At 39.0% G+C, this 23,250-nt stretch overlaps 1 protein-coding gene across 3 annotated transcripts in view; it reads right to left on the reverse strand.

The window, feature by feature from the left end:
• Positions 1 to 23,250, reverse strand: part of CDK14 (cyclin dependent kinase 14) — a 237,490-nt gene that overhangs the window by 156,989 nt on the left and 57,251 nt on the right. For all 3 annotated transcript variants that reach the window (XM_060280771.1, XM_035129982.2, XM_035129984.2), the window contains one exon: positions 4,028 to 4,273. In XM_060280771.1, coding sequence (XP_060136754.1) covers positions 4,028 to 4,273 — 246 coding nt within the window. The remainder of the gene's footprint in view (positions 1 to 4,027; positions 4,274 to 23,250) is intronic.

The following is a 23,250-nucleotide window of genomic DNA, read 5'->3' on the forward strand; positions in this document are numbered from 1 at the left end:
GTCAACCAGTTAGTCAAAAGTTAGCACTTTTTAATTGTTAACTGATTAATTAACTACTTTATTCCCGTGACCATTTGTATATGTTTGACCATTTGTATATTATTTATCAAGCAATCCCTGTTTTGATCTGCACATTATTCAATACAGGGGAAGAAATTCCCTCATGCAACTTTTTCAGACAGGTGCATATACATAAATAGGAAAACAGGCCTAAGGACCTGTGCAATTCATTATTCAGCACCAAATATACTTGGTAAGACAATGGAAGTGTAGCCCTTCTACAAAGCACTGTATGCTGCTACGAAGAACCCAGAAGGATCTAGTGAGACACATGAAAGATTTAATCGACTGTCATTTTTTTAAGGTGTCTGCAAAAATTATTATCCCCCCCCCCCCAAAAAAATATATCTTAATCCATGCTCGTAGGATATGCAAGGCTTCTGAATGAGTGGTCGTAATTTGAGTTAAAGGACGAAAGAATAGCAGTTACTTCAAATGACCAGGAAAGGGCTGGGTCTTATTTATGTACTCTATGGACTTACGCTGATTTCTTTCCTGCATTCCTCAGGTTTTCCAACAGAGGGTTCAGACACCTTGCTGGAAATGGCATCTGGTCCCCCTGCTCCAGAACTCAAGATGGTGGCTGATTCCCCTGCCCTTGAAACACATGCCTCTTCTGAAACAGAAGGGCTGAGGGGGGGCTTCATGTCCTGAGAATTCATGAGCGGTGTTTCCCATTACAAAGGTGACAACGCTTGTGTGTAACCCCCCCCCCCCACTTATGGACTTTACCTCAGAAACAGCCTCTGGGGTATTTTTAAGCTTTTCAAAGAACAGATTAGAACACTTAAGAGGGTAAAATAACACCACCTCAGGAAGCCTTTTTAAACTGTAGTTTGTACGAAACTACAAAAAAAAAGAAAAAGACCAACCCAAAACCCACATGTGCCTTGTGTCAGCTTAAATGCACATTTAATTTTATTTACGTATCATTAAAAACATTTATAAATGTTTTTAAACTGCCTCCTTCACTGGGTAAAGTTCACAAAGGACAACTGTAAAGATCTGGGCCTCCGCTCCTATTTATTTTGTCAACATAGGCAACATTTAAGTGCCCGTGCATCTCTACAGCTAACACTATTATTTATTTTTTAAAATTAGAGTACACATAAAAAGCCTTTTAAAGAAGTGCCCCTGACAGACTTCAGAAAATAACAGTCAGGGGGATCATAAAATGAGTGGGTTGGAGGTAGGAAAAGCTTGTTTGTTTAGCAGTAAGATTTTTAAAAAAACAGTTCGAAATTTGAAAGAGGGAGGAGCCATGCAAGCAGAGGCTGTTCTCTATCAAAGGCAAGAATCTGACTGAAAATACTGGAAAACTAATAATTTATTTGACTAAAGAAACTGACTGAAAATAACTTTGCATCCCTCCACCTTCTGACATGGATATCTTTCAGCAGCCTCCAAAGTTCAAGGGGAGTGCATTCCTGCTTAGATTCCAAAAACAGCACCATTAATTTCTCTTCAATTAATCTTTTGTCTGCATCTTAAGTATTTTCCATACAGCCTTATGAGAAATTAGTCAATTTCTCCAGTGGTAGAAGAAACCTAGTTTGCCTGCAAAATTCTCAGATAAATGTCAGTGTCCAAGGTTAGAGACGCAACTGTTAAATACAAATACATAAAGTTTTCCAACTAAGAAGGCTGTAACAAGTAACACAAAATCATTACAAGCTACTATTTCTTTTAATTACAAATAAAAATATGAGCCTTGTTAACGGGTTTTCTGGTCCTGCACAGAGGCCCTTACAGCAAAGTCCCACCTTTAAAGCCTAAATATTTACTTTTAGTCTGTCCAATCACACTTGTACACATAAAATAATTAGATATGCTGAAAGTATTACAACCAGTAAAACCAACACAATAACCCCCACATCTGAAAACTGTCAAAGACTCTTTGGGTGAATGACTGACATGTCCAGGAGTTGGGGAGTATCCATTCTGGAAGGGGTTGGACTCCCTGTGAAGAAACAGGTTTCACTCAGGCCCCGATAACTTCTGGATAATTTCGCTGAAGCTTTCTCTTCCCATTAATAATAATTAATTTTTTATCATTAACTGATGGCAAATGGTCAAAAAAATGCAGGAGAATTTTTTGTCACAGCACTAAAAAGGAGCATTGGAACTTTGGTAGGTTGGATTGGCATCTCTATAGCTAGTGCAACATACAGATCATTTCTTGGTTACATATACATGATTAGCGGGTGGGGAGCCTAGTCCTACAGAGACATTGCCAACTTCCCTTCCCACATATTAATTCAGAATACAATTTCCTGGTACTGCATTGTCAGTCAAACTAATTAAAATACACCCTCAATCATTTAACATGAATTTAAAAAATAAGGCTATTACATCACTTTGGGTGCACAAAAAGTCAGTGAAATTCCATCAGTTTTACTGAAAGCCTTTGTGTGAATGTAGTTGCCACTTGTGGGTTTTACTCCCTCCTAAGTTTGGAAAAACAATGCTTTGTTGTGGGGGGGGGGGAAAATACTTCTACCGGTTATATTTGCACATGCTCTTAGATTCATATTTATTTTTCATAAAGTAACAGGATGCTAATGTTATGCTTAAAATATCTAGTTCTGAAATTGTGTCTAGGGATATGACATGTCCACAGGATATTAAATCTCAATATAAAATTATCCATGGAGCAATAAACACGCTCACAGTGCCTCTGTAGAAGAATTTCAGTATCAATACTGAAGATCTTTTGTCCTCAAGAGAACTAATTTCACAGCAATAAAAAGAAAATCTGAAAGTAAAGGACAAATAAATTCAACCCTTTGTGTTCTATTCATGCAAGCCTTTTTTTACAGCTTGTCAAACTGAAGAGTTAAGTACATGGGATCACCTGTTTGTGTAAAATACAAGCTATCTTGCATATCACAGTAACATTGTGGTGTCTGGAATAAACACTAAGGACGTTTGTAAATTGATGTCTCTTCTAGATAGAAAGGCTATTTAGGCAAGAGGGTGAAGGCACATTTATCCAACGTGGCTCAGAAGCAACTCTCTGAGAAATCTCAAGTGATACTAGTCAACCTTAAACATTTTTTTCTTCCAGCTAAGCTAGAAAATGAAAATTCTATTATTATTAGCTGTAAGTAATTAGATAGCATTTTCATTTTTCTATAATTTGTATTCTTTACCTCAAAGGTCACATTACTGGAGATTTATGCAATAGTGAGAAATAAAATGCCACTTTCACATACAATAATTTGGCAGGACACCTCAGGGACAACTGCTGGCACACCAGTCATAAGCAAGGATGACATTTCATTTATCACTACTTTAAAAAGATAATACACCACATGGGGAAAGCATAACATGTTCTGAGAGCTTTGTCTGCTTTGTGATTTCACAAACTATTGTGATTTGAGAAATATTTGTTCGGTCATAATGCACTGTTTGACAAAGGTTCAGCGTTGCCAATCCAGTGTTCCCCAAACAAAATTTCTAACTTCTGACAAGAATAGTAAGCTTTTAATTTTCATTTTGTTGTGAAATGTTTCTCATGAAAAGGCAGCACACAGTTTTAAAATTAACTAGCCCGCCACCCTCCAAAATTTGAACTGTGGTATATAATTAATAAAAAAAATCTCTATTAATCTTCTAAACTAACAAGAAACACCCCAAACTAGATGTTTCCTAGTATTAACAAACAATTTACTTTTTATGTTAGATGGATAGAATTCATAACGGTTGCAGAGGATGCTAAAACAAGGATAACAACCTTCTGAGAACATAGCTTATTCAATGGAAAACAATATGATACTGAACCAATCTGGATCATGTTTATCTAAGACTAAAATTGCACATAATGAAAGCAGAGAGATATGGCTCTTTTAAAAATACACACAATCCCAGCATGCCGCTTTAAGTGACATTGCTATTAAAAGCACCAAAACATTTGGAACTTGGATGGAAAATTTAGCTGAGATAAATATGGCATGTCTGGACTTACAGAGCTAGGACTGGAATGTCGTCTGATTTTAGGAGATTCTTTCCCAGTGGATGAAGTCTTGAAGTTAATGCAGGCATTGTTCTCTGAATGGACCCTCTTCACTTGATTATTTGGCTTTTCAAATGGATCAAAAGTGCTCTGTGTCCTCTGAACTCTGACTTTTTTGTCTTCTGGAATTGTGTCCAAGGGCTTGATCACAGAATCCATTCCTTGGCAATTCCGTGTAGACATCTTTGTGACACATATCTACGGGAGAAAAGGGAAAATATCTATTAAATAACTTGATAAGGTACCATTGCTAAGGCCCAACAAAGCATTACCGGAGGGTGGGGTTAGTTAGACCATGTTTCCAGCTCCAGTTGTACGATTAACATAGGACATGAGATGCATTTGGTTAACCATCTCCAACCCTCCAATTCTCCCATATAAATTACTGCATTAAAAGGTTTCCAACAACACTCTAATAATAGAAGAGAACCCAGTTAAGGTGCAAACTGAACAAGTATGCTGGCAAGAATGAGTGGACATAGGAGAAATTAAGCATCCTCCCTCTTACCTGCAAATCCTTCCTGAACACTCTTCCCACCTTTAATCATGTTTCACCAAGTATCGTAACATTTACTTTGACTCCTTAGTGTTTTATAATCATATAATAATAAGTATTTAAGTGCCATTTATTCTGAAACATTGAATACACGTATTGTGAAAAGGCACAAATTACACTGCAGTATTTAAATAAAAATAAACAGCAGCATAATAGAAATAAATAAATAAAGGGGAAAGTACAGATCTGGAAGTCTTGATGAAAGCCTTATGTAAACTTTATCAGCCTAAATGCCACATCACTAAGTCTTACTGTCCAGCCACTGATTTCTGTTACAAAGTATTGATTTCCATTTATTTAAAATTAGATGAGGCAAAATTAAATAAATTATGGTCAATTTAAGTCATCTTACTGTAGCATGCCTTACATAATTGTTTCATAGAACAATGTGTATTAGTATAAGACTTGGAAAATCCAATTGGTAAAACCATACGCTATCCCTGAACCAGTGGAGGCAATATTCAGTAGTTCAATAACACACATTTCTCAGGTCTTTACTTTTCCAGCAATCAGCATGAATTTTGCTACCTCCTTAAGTCTTATGATCCGATCCCATGGCCATGAACTATGTAGTTCATTCATAAAATTATTATTTTCATTGGGAAATGAATATCTCCAAAATGGTGGGCCAACACCATTTTTTGTTGTTGAAGCACAAAAGAATCTCTATCTAGCCTTGGTATAATTCATTTCAAGGTGTTGCCTTCATGTATAAGACTACTGGTATAAACACTTTCTAAAATAACATTAGGGACCCAGCGCTGTGGGTTAAAACACAGAGTCTAGGGCTTGCTGATCAGAAGGTCGGCGGTTCGAATCCCTGCAATGGGGTGAGCTCCCGTTGCTCGGTCCCAGCTCCTGTACACCTAGCAGTTCGAAAGCACATCAAAGTGCAAGTAGATAAATAGGGACCGCTCCGGCGGGAAGGTAAACGGCGTTTCCGTGCGCTGCTCTGGTTCACCAGAAGCAGCTTTGTCATGCTGGCCACATGACCCGGAAGCTGTCTGCGGACAAACGCCGGCTCCCTCGGCCTATAGAGCGAAATGAGCGCGCAACCCCAGAGTCGGACACGACTGGACCTGATGGTCAGGGGCCCCTTTACCTTTACCTTTAAAATAACATTATTCCTCAAAGTGTCTATCCTGATTTTATTACTTCAAATCCAATTTATTTCAATTGTTCTCAGACAGCAGACTTTATTCAAATGTAATAGAGTGGTTGTTCTAAACCTCTCAAGTTTCGAAATAGTACTCCACAGCAGTAGAGGGGACTCTTAGATTTGCTGTTATCAGAAAGGAGACCTGATGTCATCTCCTTGTATATCTGTGTAGGAGCTCCTAAAAGGAAGATGAGGAGCCTGTTCCAAAGCATACAAGTACAGTATGCATTTATATTCATGCATTAAATGCAATACTTTAAAAATGGAATTGCAAAAATAATCTCCAGGTTGTTCTTCACATTTGTGAGATGATCTCCAAAGCCAATACATTCAAAGGAACGACCAAGTCTACAGCTATTACTTTTCAGTTGTTTGTGAATTACGTATTTTATTAACTTATGGATTCTGAGCAATTAGCTACCTTCTAAAGCTTAAACGTGTTAAGCAAGTCCTTGAAAAAGGTATTGCCATCACCTGTGGTGCTCATCACTGGAGGAAGCCTAGAAAGTGCAGACGATTATAGATCCATAATACAAGCATAAAATGCTTCCCCCAAATAGTAAGACTATATCTCACCAAAAAGCCTTCCTCTGCAGTGTAACAGGAAACCAATGAATCTGTACACAAATGAACATTTCAAATTCAAAATAGTCTAAACAATAAGACTAGCTTACTTTGAAATACAATTCTGCAAAAAAAGCAAGAGAGATAGAAAGTAACATTAAAGGACCTCTTTTCAGACAATGCCTCTAGTATAAAAACTGAATTCAAAGACACAATTAAATAAAAGGTATGATCCAATGAGCTCCAAGATGTATGTGGTAGGCCCTTACACAATTCTACAACCAGAATGGCTAGATCTAATCATTAAATCTGAATGCTACAACTTCGTGGCGCGTATCACTCTGCATCAGTTATGATAGTTGATGCAAGTGCAGTCAAAAATTACTTGCCCTGACTACCTAAATCAATTATTATATTCCACAGGTAAGATTATTTCTGTTACCATGACATGCCACTATGACCCAAATATTAAATATTGATATTTGATAACAAATACAAGATTATATATACATTATGTGCATAATATCCTCCAGCTTCACGGATGCTATTAGTCCTTTTCCATATATGTAAAATGAGAAGGAGAGCTATAATGTTTATGTTGCAAATGTACTGTAACTTACCGTAATTGTTAGATAATTGTTAGATTTATCTGTTTTAAAGGCAGTACACAGAAGGTTGCCATGATTAGCCGTGCACTGAATCCTGGTTGTAATTTACTCTAGAGAATTCATCTTCCTTCACGTTGAAAATAAATTTGTAAAATACCTGCTTGCCATCGATTTTATCTGGCTCAGCAAGAGCAGCAGTTTAAGATGAGATATGCTAGGCAAGAGGTTATCTCCTTGCATGTAAAATGCAGCCATGATCCAATATTGATTGCAACTATTCTTTTATTTTTTAAAAAAAACACCAAACATTTTGTACTAAGACGAAGTCTAAACCAAGTCTCACCACTACTCCAAAGGTTTCCTCTACAGAAAGATCTGAATGAAGTTATTCAATAATTTAAGAATATTCATTGAAATAAATAAATGCCTAACTGTATAAATGGCAAACCATAACCAACAATCCTTGTGCAAGAGAGTGCTGACCTCAGTACAGGAAAGCAAACACAAAAGCCTGCTGTAGGTGTACAAAATTCATTGCCATCAAGATCTGTACAAGAGACTCTCAATACAGAGATATCCACTTCACAATGGCAGGCTGCTTGTCTTGATGCTGCATTCATGGAAATCACATATGATACCCTATCAGGAAGAGTATAAGAATTCATTTAACAGAGGGAGAGCGAAGAAACACCATGGTGTATCTTTAATAAGGAATCTGGACACCCTTGCATCTGCCCAAGCTGCAATAAAACATGTCTCTCTCGTACTGGTTTCTACAGCTACAGCAGGTGCTGCAACTCTCTGATAGTTTGACTTTACCCAAGATGGCACATTCTTCCTTTCTCTCTCAAGACAGAAATATGGCAACAACCATTTATACAGATCTGCAAATCACTACTGCACATGCAGAACTATGGAGTGGGCAACTAATCCAATACTGTATTTTATAACTGAACTGGAAAAACAAATCAATTAAATGGTCACAAGACTAGCATGTATCAAAAGATGATTCTTTGAAATGCGGAGTTTTCTGATGTCTGGAATAAACAAAATATTTGAGGAATGACACGTTCTATTTTTGAACTTTTCACATGACATTATCTTGCCTACTTTCAAAGGGCAAAGTTTTATCTTTTGCAAAACCTTTGAGTGAGTTGTTCAAAAGTGGAGCTTCTTATTCAGCTTCTAGGACGAAGCAATTCAAGGCTAAATTCTATGCTGAGTCTAAAGATTAAATAAAGGTGGGTGAGTGATATGTCCACATTATATTTCCTTAAATGCATTACAAAACCCACAATTTGTTAAAAAAATATTTAAAAATGGGAATTTTTTGCTGTACTAGAAAAAAATCTTAGGTTTAATTAGCCTTAAGCTAATTAAAACAATTGATGGCCTCTTGGACAGTGGGGAGGGTCATTCCTTTTACTATGTTAGGCATTTTTGTGTATAAATTCTATAAATTCATAGCATACTGTAATATATATATAAGAACAATCTTGTTTTGAAATAAATATTATGTTTTCCTTAGCAAACACATTAAAAAAATTTAAGAATGCAATTGCTGACTTTTAGGGCTAGAATAGTTTACAAGGTCTTTTACACCTGAAAAAAATAAATTCCACTCTTCTGGGTTCCTAACTAGGATTCCAGGTTAGCACGTTGAACAACAATGGACTGGGAGGGCTAAAGACGATGACTGAAGAGTCAGAAAGAAATACTCAGAATTTCATGAGAAGTGAAAGCCATATGATGTATATCTGTCTCCTAGTCTAGGAATGTAGTTCAATCTTTGTCCTTTAGAAGAACAGAGACATGTTATGATAAAAAAAAAAGAATTCACTTATGAGGGTGTTTCCCTTTACATACACACACACACACACACACACACACACACACACACACACACACCACACTTGTGTTAATACTGTCAGATCTTTTCCACAAAAATCAAGAGTGATTGACTATACATACCTTTTCACCACTTGAAGAGTACAACATCATTGATGACTAAGTGATCCCATATTTATCTTTAAGGTTGCCTCATGTGCAAATTCAGACATTCAGCATCCATGCAGCACAGTAAGATGGTATGTAAAGCTACGAACAGACAGATATGAGACTTGGGGACCACTGGTCATCACAAAACAAGGGACCTCTAGCTGGAAGCAATATTATTTGCTTAAGAATTTGTATCCCACCATTCAATAGGCTCCCAGGGCAGATTATAATATGCCTCTGTATATAAATTGGTGGGTAGCAAAAATGAGAGATCTTCTCGGAGTAAACATACATTTTGTCTGGTCCAGTAGGGCTTTTATTTTATTTTTATTTTAAATTTTTAATGAATATAGAAGCCTCTTCAATAATAAATAACAATAACAATAATAATTTATTTATACCCCACCCATCTGGCTGGGTTTCCCCAGCCACTCTGGGTGGCTTCCAGCAAAATATTAAAATACAATAATTCATCAAATATTAAAAGCTTCCCTAAACAGAGGTGCCTTCAGATGTCTTCTAAAAGTCAGATAATTGTTTACAGTGGTACCTTGGTTTGCAACTGCAATCCGTTCCGCGGAGGTGGTCGCTCGCCGAAGCAGTAGCTCCCTGAAGGCATGCTTCTGTGCGTGCGCAAAGCGCCGATAGAGTGCTTCTGAGCGCGCACGTGCTGTGCAGATCGCTTCTGTGCATGCGTGAGCTGTGCAGATCACGTCTGCGCATCCGACGCCGCGCAACCCGGATGTAAACACTTCCGGGTCCGCGGCAGTCGCTCGCCCAAGCGGTCGCAAACAAAGGTAGACGTAAACCAAGGTTTGACTGTATTTCTTTGACTTCTGATGGGACGGCGTTCCACAGGGCGGGTGCCACTACCGAGAAGGCGCTCTGCCTGGTTCCCTGTAACCTCGCAGTGAGGGAACCCCCAGAAGGCCCTCAGCGTTGGACCTCAGTGAACGATGGGGGTAGATACGGAGCCTTCAAGTATGCTGGGCTGAGGCCATTTAGGGCTTTAAAGGTCAGCACCAACACTTTGAATTGTGCCCGGAAACTTACTGGGAGCCAATGTAGGTCATTCAGGACCAGCTTTTTTAAAGAAGCAGTTTAATAACCACTTCTTTCAGCAGGTCTGGGAAGGCTCCCTCACAGAGAAAAGCATTCACCACCCCGAGGAGCCCATCGCTCAGCCCTTCCCGGCTCGCTTTTATGAGCCAGGATGGGCAAGGATCAAGGAGACAGGTGGTCGGTTTCACTCATCCAAGCAGCCTGTCCAAATCCTCGGCGGTAACAGATTGGAATTGATCCCATGCAGATACCAGTTTTTATCAAAGACCATTTCCTAATTGTGCCAGTTTTCTAATTACTGTACAGGGAAATTTTGCTTGGGAAAGGAACAATTAAACATGTGATTTTCCACCACAGTCTAAAATATTCTATTGATAATGATAATCATAAACATAATCTAAATAAATAAATATCCCACCACCCCATGCTATATAGACCAGACTTCAGTATTCCCTGATCTGTCGTTATGCCTGCAGATATGAACCAGGACTCAAGAGCCCAGGGCTTCTTGTACAAGTTTTGGCAATGCTTCAACCCAAATGGAACTACAGTAGATGGGCCATTCCGTGAAAAATGAGCCTGATAAGAAAAAAATTATTTTTAAAATATACTTATTTTACTTATAGTTTCATTAACTAAACATATTAAAGTTCAATATTCCAAAGAAAAAAAGAATTTAAAATTATTTTTTTCATGAGAAATTTGAGCTTGAAGTTTCAGTATCACTTTTCTGATTGTGTAGCTTAATTTTGTTCATTTAGGTTGGCATTATTTTTTAAAGATAAACAAAAATTGTGGTTGTCATTGTTGGTATATTATTAAAGTGAAGAACTTTGTCTACACATTGGACTTGAAATTTTTTAAATAGGTAAGTTATTTCTATTTTATTTTTATTATTGAATGGGATGCTGTTTCAGTGTCCCACCCGTGACAGCAAAAGGTACAAAAGTTTATTTTGTGATAAAACTAATTTATAGGTTATGTTTGTTTTATTGTGGGAGTATGTATTAGAGTATAACACACCTATCAATAATAAAAATGCAGTTAATTAATGTAAACACCATGAAATTTTAATAATTCTTTTTCTGTCCCACCCGTGACAGTTTTCAACTTGTTTTACTGTTGTAGCTTGAGTTAGTGATTTCAGCAAGTGATTTCAGCTCTCTGCAGACAGGAGACAGATTCCTCATGTAACAATTCTTTATTCTGGCAAACAAGACTGAGGGACTGAGGAGAGGGGAACTAGCTAGAAAGGGATACATTTTGGAGGGAACAATCTCAAGCAACCACAAAGCTGCCTTTTGGTGGAAACCAATAAGACTAAGGAGCCAAATGCAGCTGCTTGAATGAACCAATAGTAGCTGTTCCTTCTGGAACATAAAGGCAGTTACCGTTACTTTACCCTAATGCGAATACATACAGTAATACAGATAATATAACCTTTGAATCAATACACAAAATGGGAAAGACTACATCTGCAGAACGTATGAGAATGGTGAATGCAAAAAGTGTGTACTTAATTTGCACACCCTAATTGATGAAGACTTAAACATGTCGTCTGAGATTTTCTGGAAGCAATGGAAAGATGACTGTTCTAGCCGGCCTAAGGTTTTTGAAGCAAAAGGAACCATAGAAGAAGCTGTCAATGAGCTACAAAATCAATTTAGTAAATTTAAGAAGCACTTCTTTGTAAAGTGATTACAAACTAAAGCTTTCAAAAATATGAAAGACACAGTAGCTGATGATGAGGTGATTCTTCAAGTGGATTTTGCTGAAAACTATTTGGCAACATCGCAAGATGAAATCCAAAGTGCACACTGGACCCACAACCAAATCACAGTATTTACAGGTTGTGCTTGGACTCAAGGCAAAGTACGTTCTTTTGCCGTGGTTTCGGATCACTTAACCCACGACAAATACTCAGTATATGCATGCATAAAAGCCATAATTGAAGAACTTAAGAATTTAACAGACTGACAAAGGTCAAAATCTATTCTGACGGATGTGCTGGTCAGTTCAAAAATAAGTACACACTGTCCAATCTGTGTTTTATGCCTGAAGACTTTGGTGTTGATGGGGAATGGTTTTTTTTTTGCTACATCCCACGGCAAGGGTGTCGTGGATGGGATTGGTGGATTAACTAAGCAAGCAGTTTGGAATGCAGTAAAACAAAGGAGAGTAGTAATCAATTCAGCCTCAGATTTTGTTAAATGTGCTGAAAAAGCAGTACCGAGAGTGAAGTTTGTCCTTTTAACACCTACTGATATCAGTGCAAATATGGCGATGCTAGACGAGCGCTGGACTTTGGTGAGGAAGATTCCAAACGTGCAGTCCAACTGTTTTTTTAAAGCTAAAGACAAAAGAAGTTTAGTTTATGGACCTTCTTTTCAAAAGTCCACCCACGTAGTCTTCACAGAACTGTTCAAGTTAAAAGTTTCTGATGTTTACAGAGATTCTGAAAGTGACACAGAAAAACAAGATGGTGTAGCAAGTTGTACAAATGAAACAGATGTGCCGGTGGTTGGATTGAAGCCGTTCGTTGATGGAGTGACTATTGGGACATATGTTTTAGTTGAATTTGAAACAACTACAAAAAGACAAAGAACCAGGCCTACTAAATATAGATATGCTGCAATATGCCAAAGTAATGTTGAAGATGATGGAGAAGTCAAGGTGATGTGTATGCGAGCAGTTAACAATTCTGGAAAGCTGTTTCAAGTTGATGAAAAAGACATATCATATGTGCAGTTTGAACATATTCTTAGTATCTTACCCCAACCTAATGTTAAACGAGTCAGAAGGAACATTTTTTATGAATTTACTGAAAATGTAGATGTGTTTGAAAGTGGTTGATTGGCCCAGAGATGGACTAGAAGAAAATATTTTTTAAAATCGATTTTAATTTTAGTAAATACAACATTATACTTTGTAGGCTATGGTAGATAGTAAGTGTAGTAATAGCAAAAGGTTTTTTGTAATTATTCCATTTTTAACAACCTTAATTGTATGTTAAATCAAGTGTATGCCAGACGCGTCCCACCCGTGACATTTCATTGTCCCACCCGTGACAGCATTTTTTCCTTAATTTTGTATCATTAAATTTCTTAACCTAAATTTCTGATTGCATAGTTGTAACCAATAAACATTGATTTAAACAGATATGCTGAGTTTATAATTGATTCACCTCCGAACTCACAGAGTTTTTCCATAAATCAAACTTATCTCAAGCTCCATGTCCTTTTTTGTCCCACCCGTGACAATACTTTAACATTTAATAAAATTGTCAAAAATATCCATAAAAAAATTAAAAATTAGTAAAATGTTCAGTATCTTATTAAGAACATAGTTCAAATTTTGGTTGTTAATTTTTATGTATATTTACATTCTTACGCATGTGTGAATACCAAAAAACATGGTCCAAGTGTCCCACCCGTGACAATGGAATGGCCCAGATGCTTAAAGACCTCTAATAAATAGTGGGTGATTCGCTGTACTCCTGGTATCTGAAGCACGTTTCTGCATTCCCAGCAAATGTATTGATAGACCATTACATTTTAAGGAGATAGAATTATCTCCATAGAAACCAAACAATTCTCTGCAGCATTCACACATTGCATTAAGGTTGCCTTTAGTTCAAATTCTATGCAGAGAAACGGCTGTAACAACTACCAAAGAAATTAAATGTCAAAAAGTTAAAACTCTAAAAGGAATATACTAACTGGTATCTGAAGTAGAGATGGAGCACATGAACGAACCCTTTTCCAGAAAGTGTAGTGTCATTTAAGTACCATGGTAGGAACACTGATAGTGAATGTATTCCTTAGCAGCCTGTGCTTGTACATGAGATAAGAGGCACAGGCTACCTAGGTGCTTCTTTACTTTCTGAACTATAAACTGCAGATCTCTTGCAAGCAAACACTCCTCTGGTTTTCCATTATCTTCTGCAGGCACTGCCTGTAAATTACCGTGTGCAGAAGCTCAAGCACACTCAGCTGAAAGAACATAAGAAGCTGCCTTATACTCTGTCAGATCATTGGTCTATGTAGGTCAGCATCATCTACCTGGCCAACTTTCATACCTAGCCATACCAAGAGATGCCAGAGATTGAGATCTGCAAAGCAGATGATCTACTAATGGGTAACAACCCTTCCCCATCACACACCGTGTGTTTGTCTGTACTTAAACAGTTTCCTTATCTCTACTGCCTGGGCAGGTTTCTACAACAAACCTTTCAACACTGCATCAATACTGAATGTAACACAGGAGGCGAATGCACAACCACATTCACAGATATACTAAACAAATGGGAAATACCTGTGATGCAACGGGTGGCTTGATTATACAGTATACATTACTTTACAAGATTAATGAATTAAGAGCATGGCCATTTCCCCCCACCCACCCATCTTTCTCAAAACCATCAATTTCAAAAAACGTATATCAGTCCCTCTTTTGGCATGGCAGCTTTTCAAAACTCAGACTTTATCCGAACATATTTTCAGGCAGGAAGGTGAAATACTATTGATTCAAGTATTGAGTAAAGTAAAGCAAGTATTGAGCCATTAAAAGAAAACTAACCAAACTTGGTTAGGTATTTCTAAAAGAAAAGAATCCAAGATCTAAATCTTGCAATGGAGGAATTATTGCAATGGAGGAATTATTGAACTGTCATAAGAGGCTCCTTAAATCAAGAAGGAAAAAAGTTTTAAGTTCCTGTGGGTAATGATGACACAACACACAATATAGTGTTACTGTTTTGTCCTCATATTTGGGGAGCAGGCCTTCTGGCTACAAATTAAATGGCGCAAACAGAAAAGCAGGGGTATCAATGTCATGACAGAGAGGAATCCTGATTATTGTTGGTCTTTAAAGGTAGATTGTTGTTGTTTAAAAAGATCCTAGTGTTCTCAGGCTTTTTTACAGTTTAAACCCAAGCCTCTACTCCTGTTAAGGCTTACATCCAACTTCCATTAATAATATTTAGTTTAGTGGAGCTGCCAGCAGTAGGAAGATTTGTAGTATTTGCAGGGTTGTGACCTAGTTTCAAGACAACCACCCCAGTGTCTATTTTTTTCTTTGGGTCCTAGACAGGTTCAAAGTCTGCCATCCTTCTCCTCCTTTACGTACTCAAGAATTGGCCGGCTGCCTTGGGACAATGGAGACAGCAATATGATTGCTTAAACACACTGGCTTTTAACTCATCTTTATGCAATATTCCTGCTTTCAAATGTCTGCTGGAAGTAGCACAAAAGAAAGATGAAAAAGCTGCTGCCTAAAGGCTGTTGCGAAGAAAGCATAATTTCATTTCAAAAAAGCGTATCAGCAAACATATTTTTTTTTCCAGGAGAGGGAGAGAAAGAAGAGCAAAATGCATGGCTGGGTAGTGAACCAAAACTGATCCTAATAATAAATTTAGCTGTTTCATAGTCCATAGACAAGGCAAGACCATAAAAAACCATACTCCTAACACACCTCATAATTAGCACTAGAGATTCGTTTTTTTCTTGCAAAATTTTATTCTATAATACATTGGGAGTCAGTAAGCTCTAACTGTGAAATAAAGAGTTGATGTGCTGTATCCAATGTTAGTCATATTGTGAGTACACAAACTGAAATTAATGGACTTGAGTAACTTAGGTTCATTAAGTTCGGTAGGTCTACTCAAAGTATAACTTGGCTGGATACAACCCTTTAATGGTAAGCCACCAATGCTAGCACTCAGCTGCCACTACAACAAAAAACATGCCATCTTTGGAAACAGTGTTAATATGATATCCAATGTTACATTAAAACCAGACTGATTCTTTGCAACTTTTAAAGTTTAGAATTTCTACTCCAGTATTTATCATCACCTGTCATGCCTAGCCCTGACCTAGCAACAGAGGTGGAGTCCTCAGAGGATGAACCAAACACTCCACAGGTTGAGGACCTGTAGCAGCAGGCAGGACCCCCTGAACCAGTGCTCTGGATAACCTTGGCTTCTGGTGGGAGGGGGGCTGCTGCATAATAGAGTGGGACTATTACTTTCCTTTTTCGTACAAAGATTACCATAATCAAGGACAAAAGTGGTAAGGACCTAACAGAAGCAGAAGACATCAAGAAGAGGTGGCAAGAATACACAGAGGAATTATACCAGAAAGATATGGAGGTCTCGTACACCCCAGGTAGTGTGGTTGCTGACCTTGAACCAGACATCTTGGAGAGTGAAGTCAAATGGGCCTTAGAAAGCACTGCTAATAACAAGGCCAGTGGAAGTGATGATATTCCAGCTGAACTATTTAAAATTTTAAAAGATGATGCTGTTAAGGTGCTACACCCAATATGCCAGCAAGTTTGGAAAACTCAGCAATGGCCAGAGGATTGGAGAAGATCAGTCTACATCCCAATTCCAAAGAAGGGCAGTGCCAAAGAATGCTCCAACTACCGCACAATTGCGCTCATTTCACACGCTAGCAAGGTTATGCTTAAAATTCTACAAGGCAGGCTTAGGCAGTATGTGGACCGAGAACTCCCAGAAGTGCAAGCTTGATTTCAAAAGGGCAGAGGAACCAGAGACCAAATAGCAAACATGCGCTGGATTATGGAGAAAGCTAGAGAGTTCCAGAAAAACGTCTACTTCTGCTTCATTGACTATGCAAAAGCCTTTGACTGTGTCGACCACAGCAAACTATGGCAAGTTCTTAAAGAAATGGGAGTGCCTGATCACCTCATCTGTCTCCTGAGAAATCTCTATGTGGGACAAGAAGCTACAGTTAGAACTGGATATGGAACAACTGATTGGTTCAAAATTGGGAAAGGAGTATGACAAGGTTGTATATTGTCTCCCTGCTTATTTAACTTATATGCAGAATTCATCATGCGAAAGGCTGGACTAGATGAATCCCAAGCCGGAATTAAGATTGCCGGAAGAAATATCAACAACCTCAGATATGCAGATGACACAACCTTGATGGCAGAAAGCGAGGAGGAATTAAAGAACCTTTTAATGAGGGTGAAAGAGGAGAGCGCAAAATATGGTCTGAAGCTCAACATCAAAAAAACCAAGATCATGGCCACTGGTCCCATCACCTCCTGGCAAATAGAAGGGGAAGAAATGGAGGCAGTGAGAGATTTTACTTTCTTGGGCTCTTTGATCACTGCAGATGGTGACAGCAGTCACGAAATTAAAAGACGCCTGCTTCTTGGGAGAAAAGCAATGACAAACCTAGACAGCATCTTAAAAAGCAGAGACATCACCTTGCCGACAAAGGTCCGTATAGTTAAAGCTATGGTTTTCCCAGTAGTGATGTATGGAAGTGAGAGCTGGACCATAAAGAAGGCTGATCGCCGAAGAATTGATGCTTTTGAATTATGGTGCTGGAGGAGACTCTTGAGAGTCCCATGGACTGCAAGAAGATCAAACCTATCCATTCTTAAGGAAATCAGCCCTGAGTGCTCCCTAGAAGGACAGATCGTGAAGCTGAGGCTCCAATACTTTGGCCACCTCATGAGAAGAGAAGAATCCTTGGAAAAGACCCTGATGTTGGGAAAGATTGAGGGCACTAGGAGAAGGGGACGACAGAGGACAAGATGGTTGGACAGTGTTCTCGAAGCTACGAACATGAGTTTGACCAAACTGCGGGAGGCAGTACAAGACAGGAGTGCCTGGCGTGCTATGGTCCGTGGGGTCACGAAGAGTCGGACACGACTAAACGACTAAACAACAACAACAACAATTACTTTCCTTGAACTGGACACTATACTTCTGTTGATGCAGCCTAGAATAGCTAGGATTTTAAATTTGTGTAATTCAATTCTTTGCATTCCTTTGCAGTAGATGCCGTATTTAACCAAATATAATTCACAGTAGTTTAATTCCTTGTATAAGGTCAAGATAAATGATTTATTTTTTTACTTTGACCTATATGCTCTTCACTCATTAGTTTCCTGTTCTTTACTGCCATCATCAAAACTTAAAAAGAACCAAAGCCAAATTGTATGTATACCTTTCACTAACGTGTACCAAAAAGCACCTCCACTATCCTTTATTACAATATGCCGCTCACAAGCCAGTTGTTATACACAACTTTATTTTTGCTTGCTTCCAACCACTTTTTAGTAATAGATATGCTGCAATGATGAATATAGGAAATTATTTTAAGCTTGGCAAGGCATTGGGTCTATCCAGCCTATTTTAGTTTCTGGAATTAATGCTATTCACAGTGATGAATTCATGTAAATAGGAAATTATTGCATTGTGCTGAATTTTGAGGCCATGGAGAAAGTCATGACCTCTCAGACGAAGCATTTTTAATTTTTATTCTGGGGTACTATTGTAAAACAGCTAAATAATAAAGGGCGAACATTAGCTGCCTAATGAGCGGCTTTTTTTACACACACACACACACATTCTGAGTGAGAAAATGTGCAGAGAGCAAAGTACACAAATTCAGTTATCACCATTCCAAAGTCCTCTTTTCTTGCCCAAAGACAAATAAAACAGAACTGCAGAATGGAGCAGAACTGAAGGAAACCTAACTCACCCCCTGTTCACATGCACTTAATAAGTGGCTGAATTTGAAAGGGAGATTATCTTCTTGGTGAGGTTTGGACTAGAAGTCGATCTCTCTCTCTCTCTACAGGGATGGTGGGCCCATTAAGCATGCCTGCCCCTAAAGCCTTAAAAAAAACCAATGGATTCCTGAATGCTCTTGAGGATTTCCCTGCTGACATGGCTGATGGTCCCGGCTTCTGGTTTCACTTTGTAACGGCGAGATAGAAAAAGCCTTAGACACAATCATCCACACACCCAAGCATCCTCTCCTGCATTGCAAGAGTTTGGCTGGCTTCTTAGTATAAAGGTAAAGGGACCCTTGACCATTAGGTCCAGTCGTGACCGACTCTGGGGTTGCGGCGCTCATCTCACGTTATTGGCCGAGGGAGACGGCGTACAGCTTCCAGGTCATGTGGCCAGCATGACAAAAGCCGCTTCTGGTGAACCAGAGCAGCACATGGAAACACCATTTACCTTCCCGCTGTAGCGGTACCTATTTATCTACTTGCCCTTTGACGTGCTTTTGAACTGCTAGGTTGGCAGGAGCTGGGACCGAGCTCACTCCGTCGCGGGGATTCGAACCGCTGACTTTCTGATCGGCAAGCCCTAGACTCTGTGGTTTAACCCACAGCGCCACCTGCGTCCCACCCACGTCCTCTTGCATTGCAAGAGCTTGGCTGGCTTCTTGGTATACTAGGGCTATAAAACAAGCACAGAAATGAACAAAATGCAGGCGGCACAAGTCTCATAATTAATACACCCTGGAAACTTTTGATGAAGAACTGTTAAGAAATTATTTTAAATAAAATAAAGCGAGGAACTTATGCCTTTTATCCTGCTCAGAACGGAGACCACTCCTAGAGCTCACAGGGCACAGCAGCAGCAACAACAGCAGCTTCAATGTCACACTGAACAGACTTTCAAAGCCAGCTGTTATAGACAGGTACCATCATACAAAGCAAGAAATGAGCACCAATCAGAGAAAGACTGATAACTATAAGGGAGAACTAAGCAGAAGAAGTACATGTTCTGTCTCCATCTGGAGCAGTTCTGCTATGTCTGCGATCCAGCGAAGCCTTTTTCTCACTTGTTGTTTAGGATAAGTTTCCTACAAGGCACACTTGACTGATTTACTGAGACAATAATCCCTTTCACAGGAAACATTTAACGAGTAGCAAAACAACATGAAGCAGTTCACTGTGTCAACATGTGGAGATGCTGAGGCTCTATGCAGAGCAAATGCTTTATATGTAGATATATATGATTCCCATTATAAGAATTGGAAAAGACCACTACCAGAGAGCTTAGGGAATCACTGCCAGCCAGGGTAGGCAGTTTATATGCAGGCAGCAACCATTTCAGGCACATCCAACTCACCGATGCACAAGTCCTTTTGTACCCGGAAGAGGAAAGAACGGACAGAACAGGAGGCAGAATGGGGGCAGGGTGGAATAGGGTGGAACAGGGTGAGGCATGTTTATGCACACTCCACTGGCACATTCGGGGGCTAGGAATGGAAACCCTGTGAAAAATGGTTGGTGCCTGTATCTAAAAAGAGAGGAAGTGCTTGGAATGGGGCTTTGTGGCAGTGTTACCTCATACTTCATGATGACACATCAGCATTATGAGCAGAAATTTAACAGAAGAATGACAGCAGCAGCACCCAAATTTGCTTCAGAGGTCAAGTATCTTGAGTTGCAGCCAGCACAAGTTCACAGCTCAACTCATACATCATCTTACAAGTTATCAAGCTCATTCATTTGTTAAACAGAGTGTGGAGTGTGTGTGTGTGTGTGTGTGTGTGTGTGTGTGTGTGTGTGTTCCCCACAGCAAGAATCCGGGTTTTGCATCAACTGGGTATTGCATCTGCTGTAAGAAAGGCAGCTGTCTGCCCAGCTGCTCAAAAACTATTGGGGTTTTATACTGTTGGGTAGAACTGCATCCTACCTAGGAGTTGTAATATTTAGCATGGTAGCAGATGAATGACCACAACTAGTCAGAACAGCTGTGCTGAAAACCTAATGTGCAAAGTTCTGAATTCTTTCACCTAAATATGAGCTCCCAAGTAGCTAGAAACTCTCAGGTACAACCTGTTGGCACAACACACTTTAAAGAATTGATCATTTACGCAGCTCTTTCAATATGAGGGTGTCATTTGAAGTACTATTGGCAATCCTCATTCTTCTTTAAACAAGTCAGCATTACAGTATGTTTATATTTTATAGGCATGATCAATGCCAGAGGGGAGTATAAAAGCTTAAGACATTCTTGAGAGAAGCATATGGCAAAAAGCAACTATGAAGAGAGCTTCCTAATGGGAAATGGGTGGGGAGATAATGACAGAGGAGATCCATCTAAATATTTGGAGAATCATAGTTTGTGATTTTTTTTAATTGGAAGCAAGCAGCTGGAAAACTACTTCATATTCCTAGGAAAGAGCCCAACACTTGGATCATCCATATGTTTAAATATTTGAGCACAAGCATCTAAGTTTTAGGAGGCTGTTATTTTTCTTAACTCTGGCACAATCATAGAACATAGAACGATGTCAATTGATTCTGGCTATGCTTTCTCAAAGGAACTGCAGTAGCTCAGGTTTCTGTCATGTAGCACATCACAATAGGGTACATTACATTTCTAATATTAAGTCTACAGGAATATCTTCACTCTGATTTTAATGCATTGAATGTTTGGAACAGCTGGTTCTGAGGGTTTATTGCAATTAAAAAGCAACAAAAATGCTATTGTTTAGAAGGAACTTTGGTATGTTAAATGAGAACCAGATAATTAGTTTCATTTCTTTGTAATGTAGGTTAAGAAAAATGATCCAAGAATTTGTCAACAAGATGTTGTTGTTTAGTCGTGTCCGACTCTTTGTGACCCCATGGACCAGAGCACGACAGGCACTCCTGTCTTCCACTGCCTCCCGTAGTTTGGTCAGACTCATGTTGGTAGCTTCGAGAACACTGTCCAACCATCTTGTCCTCTGTCGTCCCCTTCTCCTTGTGCCCTCCATCTTTCCCAACATCAGGGTCTTTTCCAGGGAGTCTTCCCTTCTCATGAGATGGCCAAAGTATTGTAGCCTCAGCTTCACGACCTGTCCTTCCAGTGAGCACTCAGGGCTGATTTCCTTCAGAATGGAGAGGTTTGATCTTCTTGCAGTCCATGGGACTCTCAAGAGTCTCCTCCAGCACCATAATTCAAAAGCATCAATTCTTCGGCGATCAGCCTTCTTTATGGTCCAGCTTTCACTTCCATACATCACTACTGGGAAAACCATAAATTCAACTATACAGACCTTTGTCGGCAAGGTGATGTCTCTGCTTTTTAAGATGCTGTCTAAGTTTGTCATTGCTTTTCTCCCAAGAAGCAGGCGTCTTTTAATTTTGTGACTGCTGTCACCATCTGAACCCAACAAGATACTTCTAGTTAAATTTGAACAGTATGATAGAATATACACTTTAAAAGTGTGACCTGAAAATGAATATATGCTCACAATGTTCAGGAAGAGCCTCCCCCCCTTTAATTGCATGAGTTACATATGTATGTAACAGTAGAGGGGTGTGTGTGTGTGTGTGTGTGTGTGTGTGTGTGTGTGTACACACCTAGACACAGGATGACGAAACTACTTACACATCACAATTGGTTAACAAAGGGCAAAGTGTGTTGGGAGCTACACACCATGCAGAAACTGCAGTGCCAGCTGGCACTCAGCAAAAAGGTTTTCTTTGAAAGCGGTAATCTGCTACCTGTGAGAGTTGGAATCCACTGACATGCCATGAATCACTGTTGCTATACTTCAGTCAAACACAGGTTGAGTAGCACAAGTATTTGTACTCCAGAACAATAAAAAAAATCTTTTCAATGCACTATCAATTTTCTGGACTACAGGAGGTATAAGAAAAGCATTACTTTCTCATGGACTGGAAGGAACTACAGAACCTGCTTTCAAGCACAATTCTATGCACTTCATTTTAAAAAAAAACAACAACCATTAAATTACTGGTTATTCCTGCTTGAAAGCATTGGTGGAAACCAATGCTTGGAAATCTACACAATAAATATACAAACACCCTTTGTTTCCAAATGTCAAGGAAGGTGAAAATAAATACTGCTTTTCAAGTAAAAGGAACTTGTATTGCATAGGTTACAAATTTATCCAATATACACAGTCTCCAGGTAGTTGTAAGAAATCCAGTTCTCATTAATGAACTGAATACTTTCAGCCTTCATGGAATCTGCAATGGTGCACATTCCCCATGTTGTCTTCAGTGCAATTGAAACAGGTCAACCATCTCTTTTCTAAAAGAATTAATAATGTCACTGAATAATGTCATTCCTTTAACCATCTCCTCCTAGCTGGATAAGAGAGTTGTCTTGAGGGTCTTGATTTCAACAGAACAAAGATTGGAGGGACCTGAAGCTTGACTGAGAGCCAGGTACCGGTAGTAGTAGTTGTTTTTTTTAATGTTTCTATGGCCCAGATGAGATACACCGAATTTATGTTCAGTGTTTCCTTTTGACAATGTGGAAGAATTTAAATTTCCATTTGTATCCTATTCTGCCTTCAGGAGCTCAAATTGAGATCTTAGTCTGACCAGGTAGGTTAGGCTGATGGCGAAAGACCCCACACTGGTGCATACATATGATAAAACTGCAGTTTAGAGACAGGGATGAGGTCTTGAGGTTGCACGC

This window comes from Zootoca vivipara, chromosome 12 (genome assembly GCF_963506605.1).
Source record: "Zootoca vivipara chromosome 12, rZooViv1.1, whole genome shotgun sequence".
Classification (NCBI taxonomy): Eukaryota; Metazoa; Chordata; class Lepidosauria; order Squamata; family Lacertidae; genus Zootoca; species Zootoca vivipara.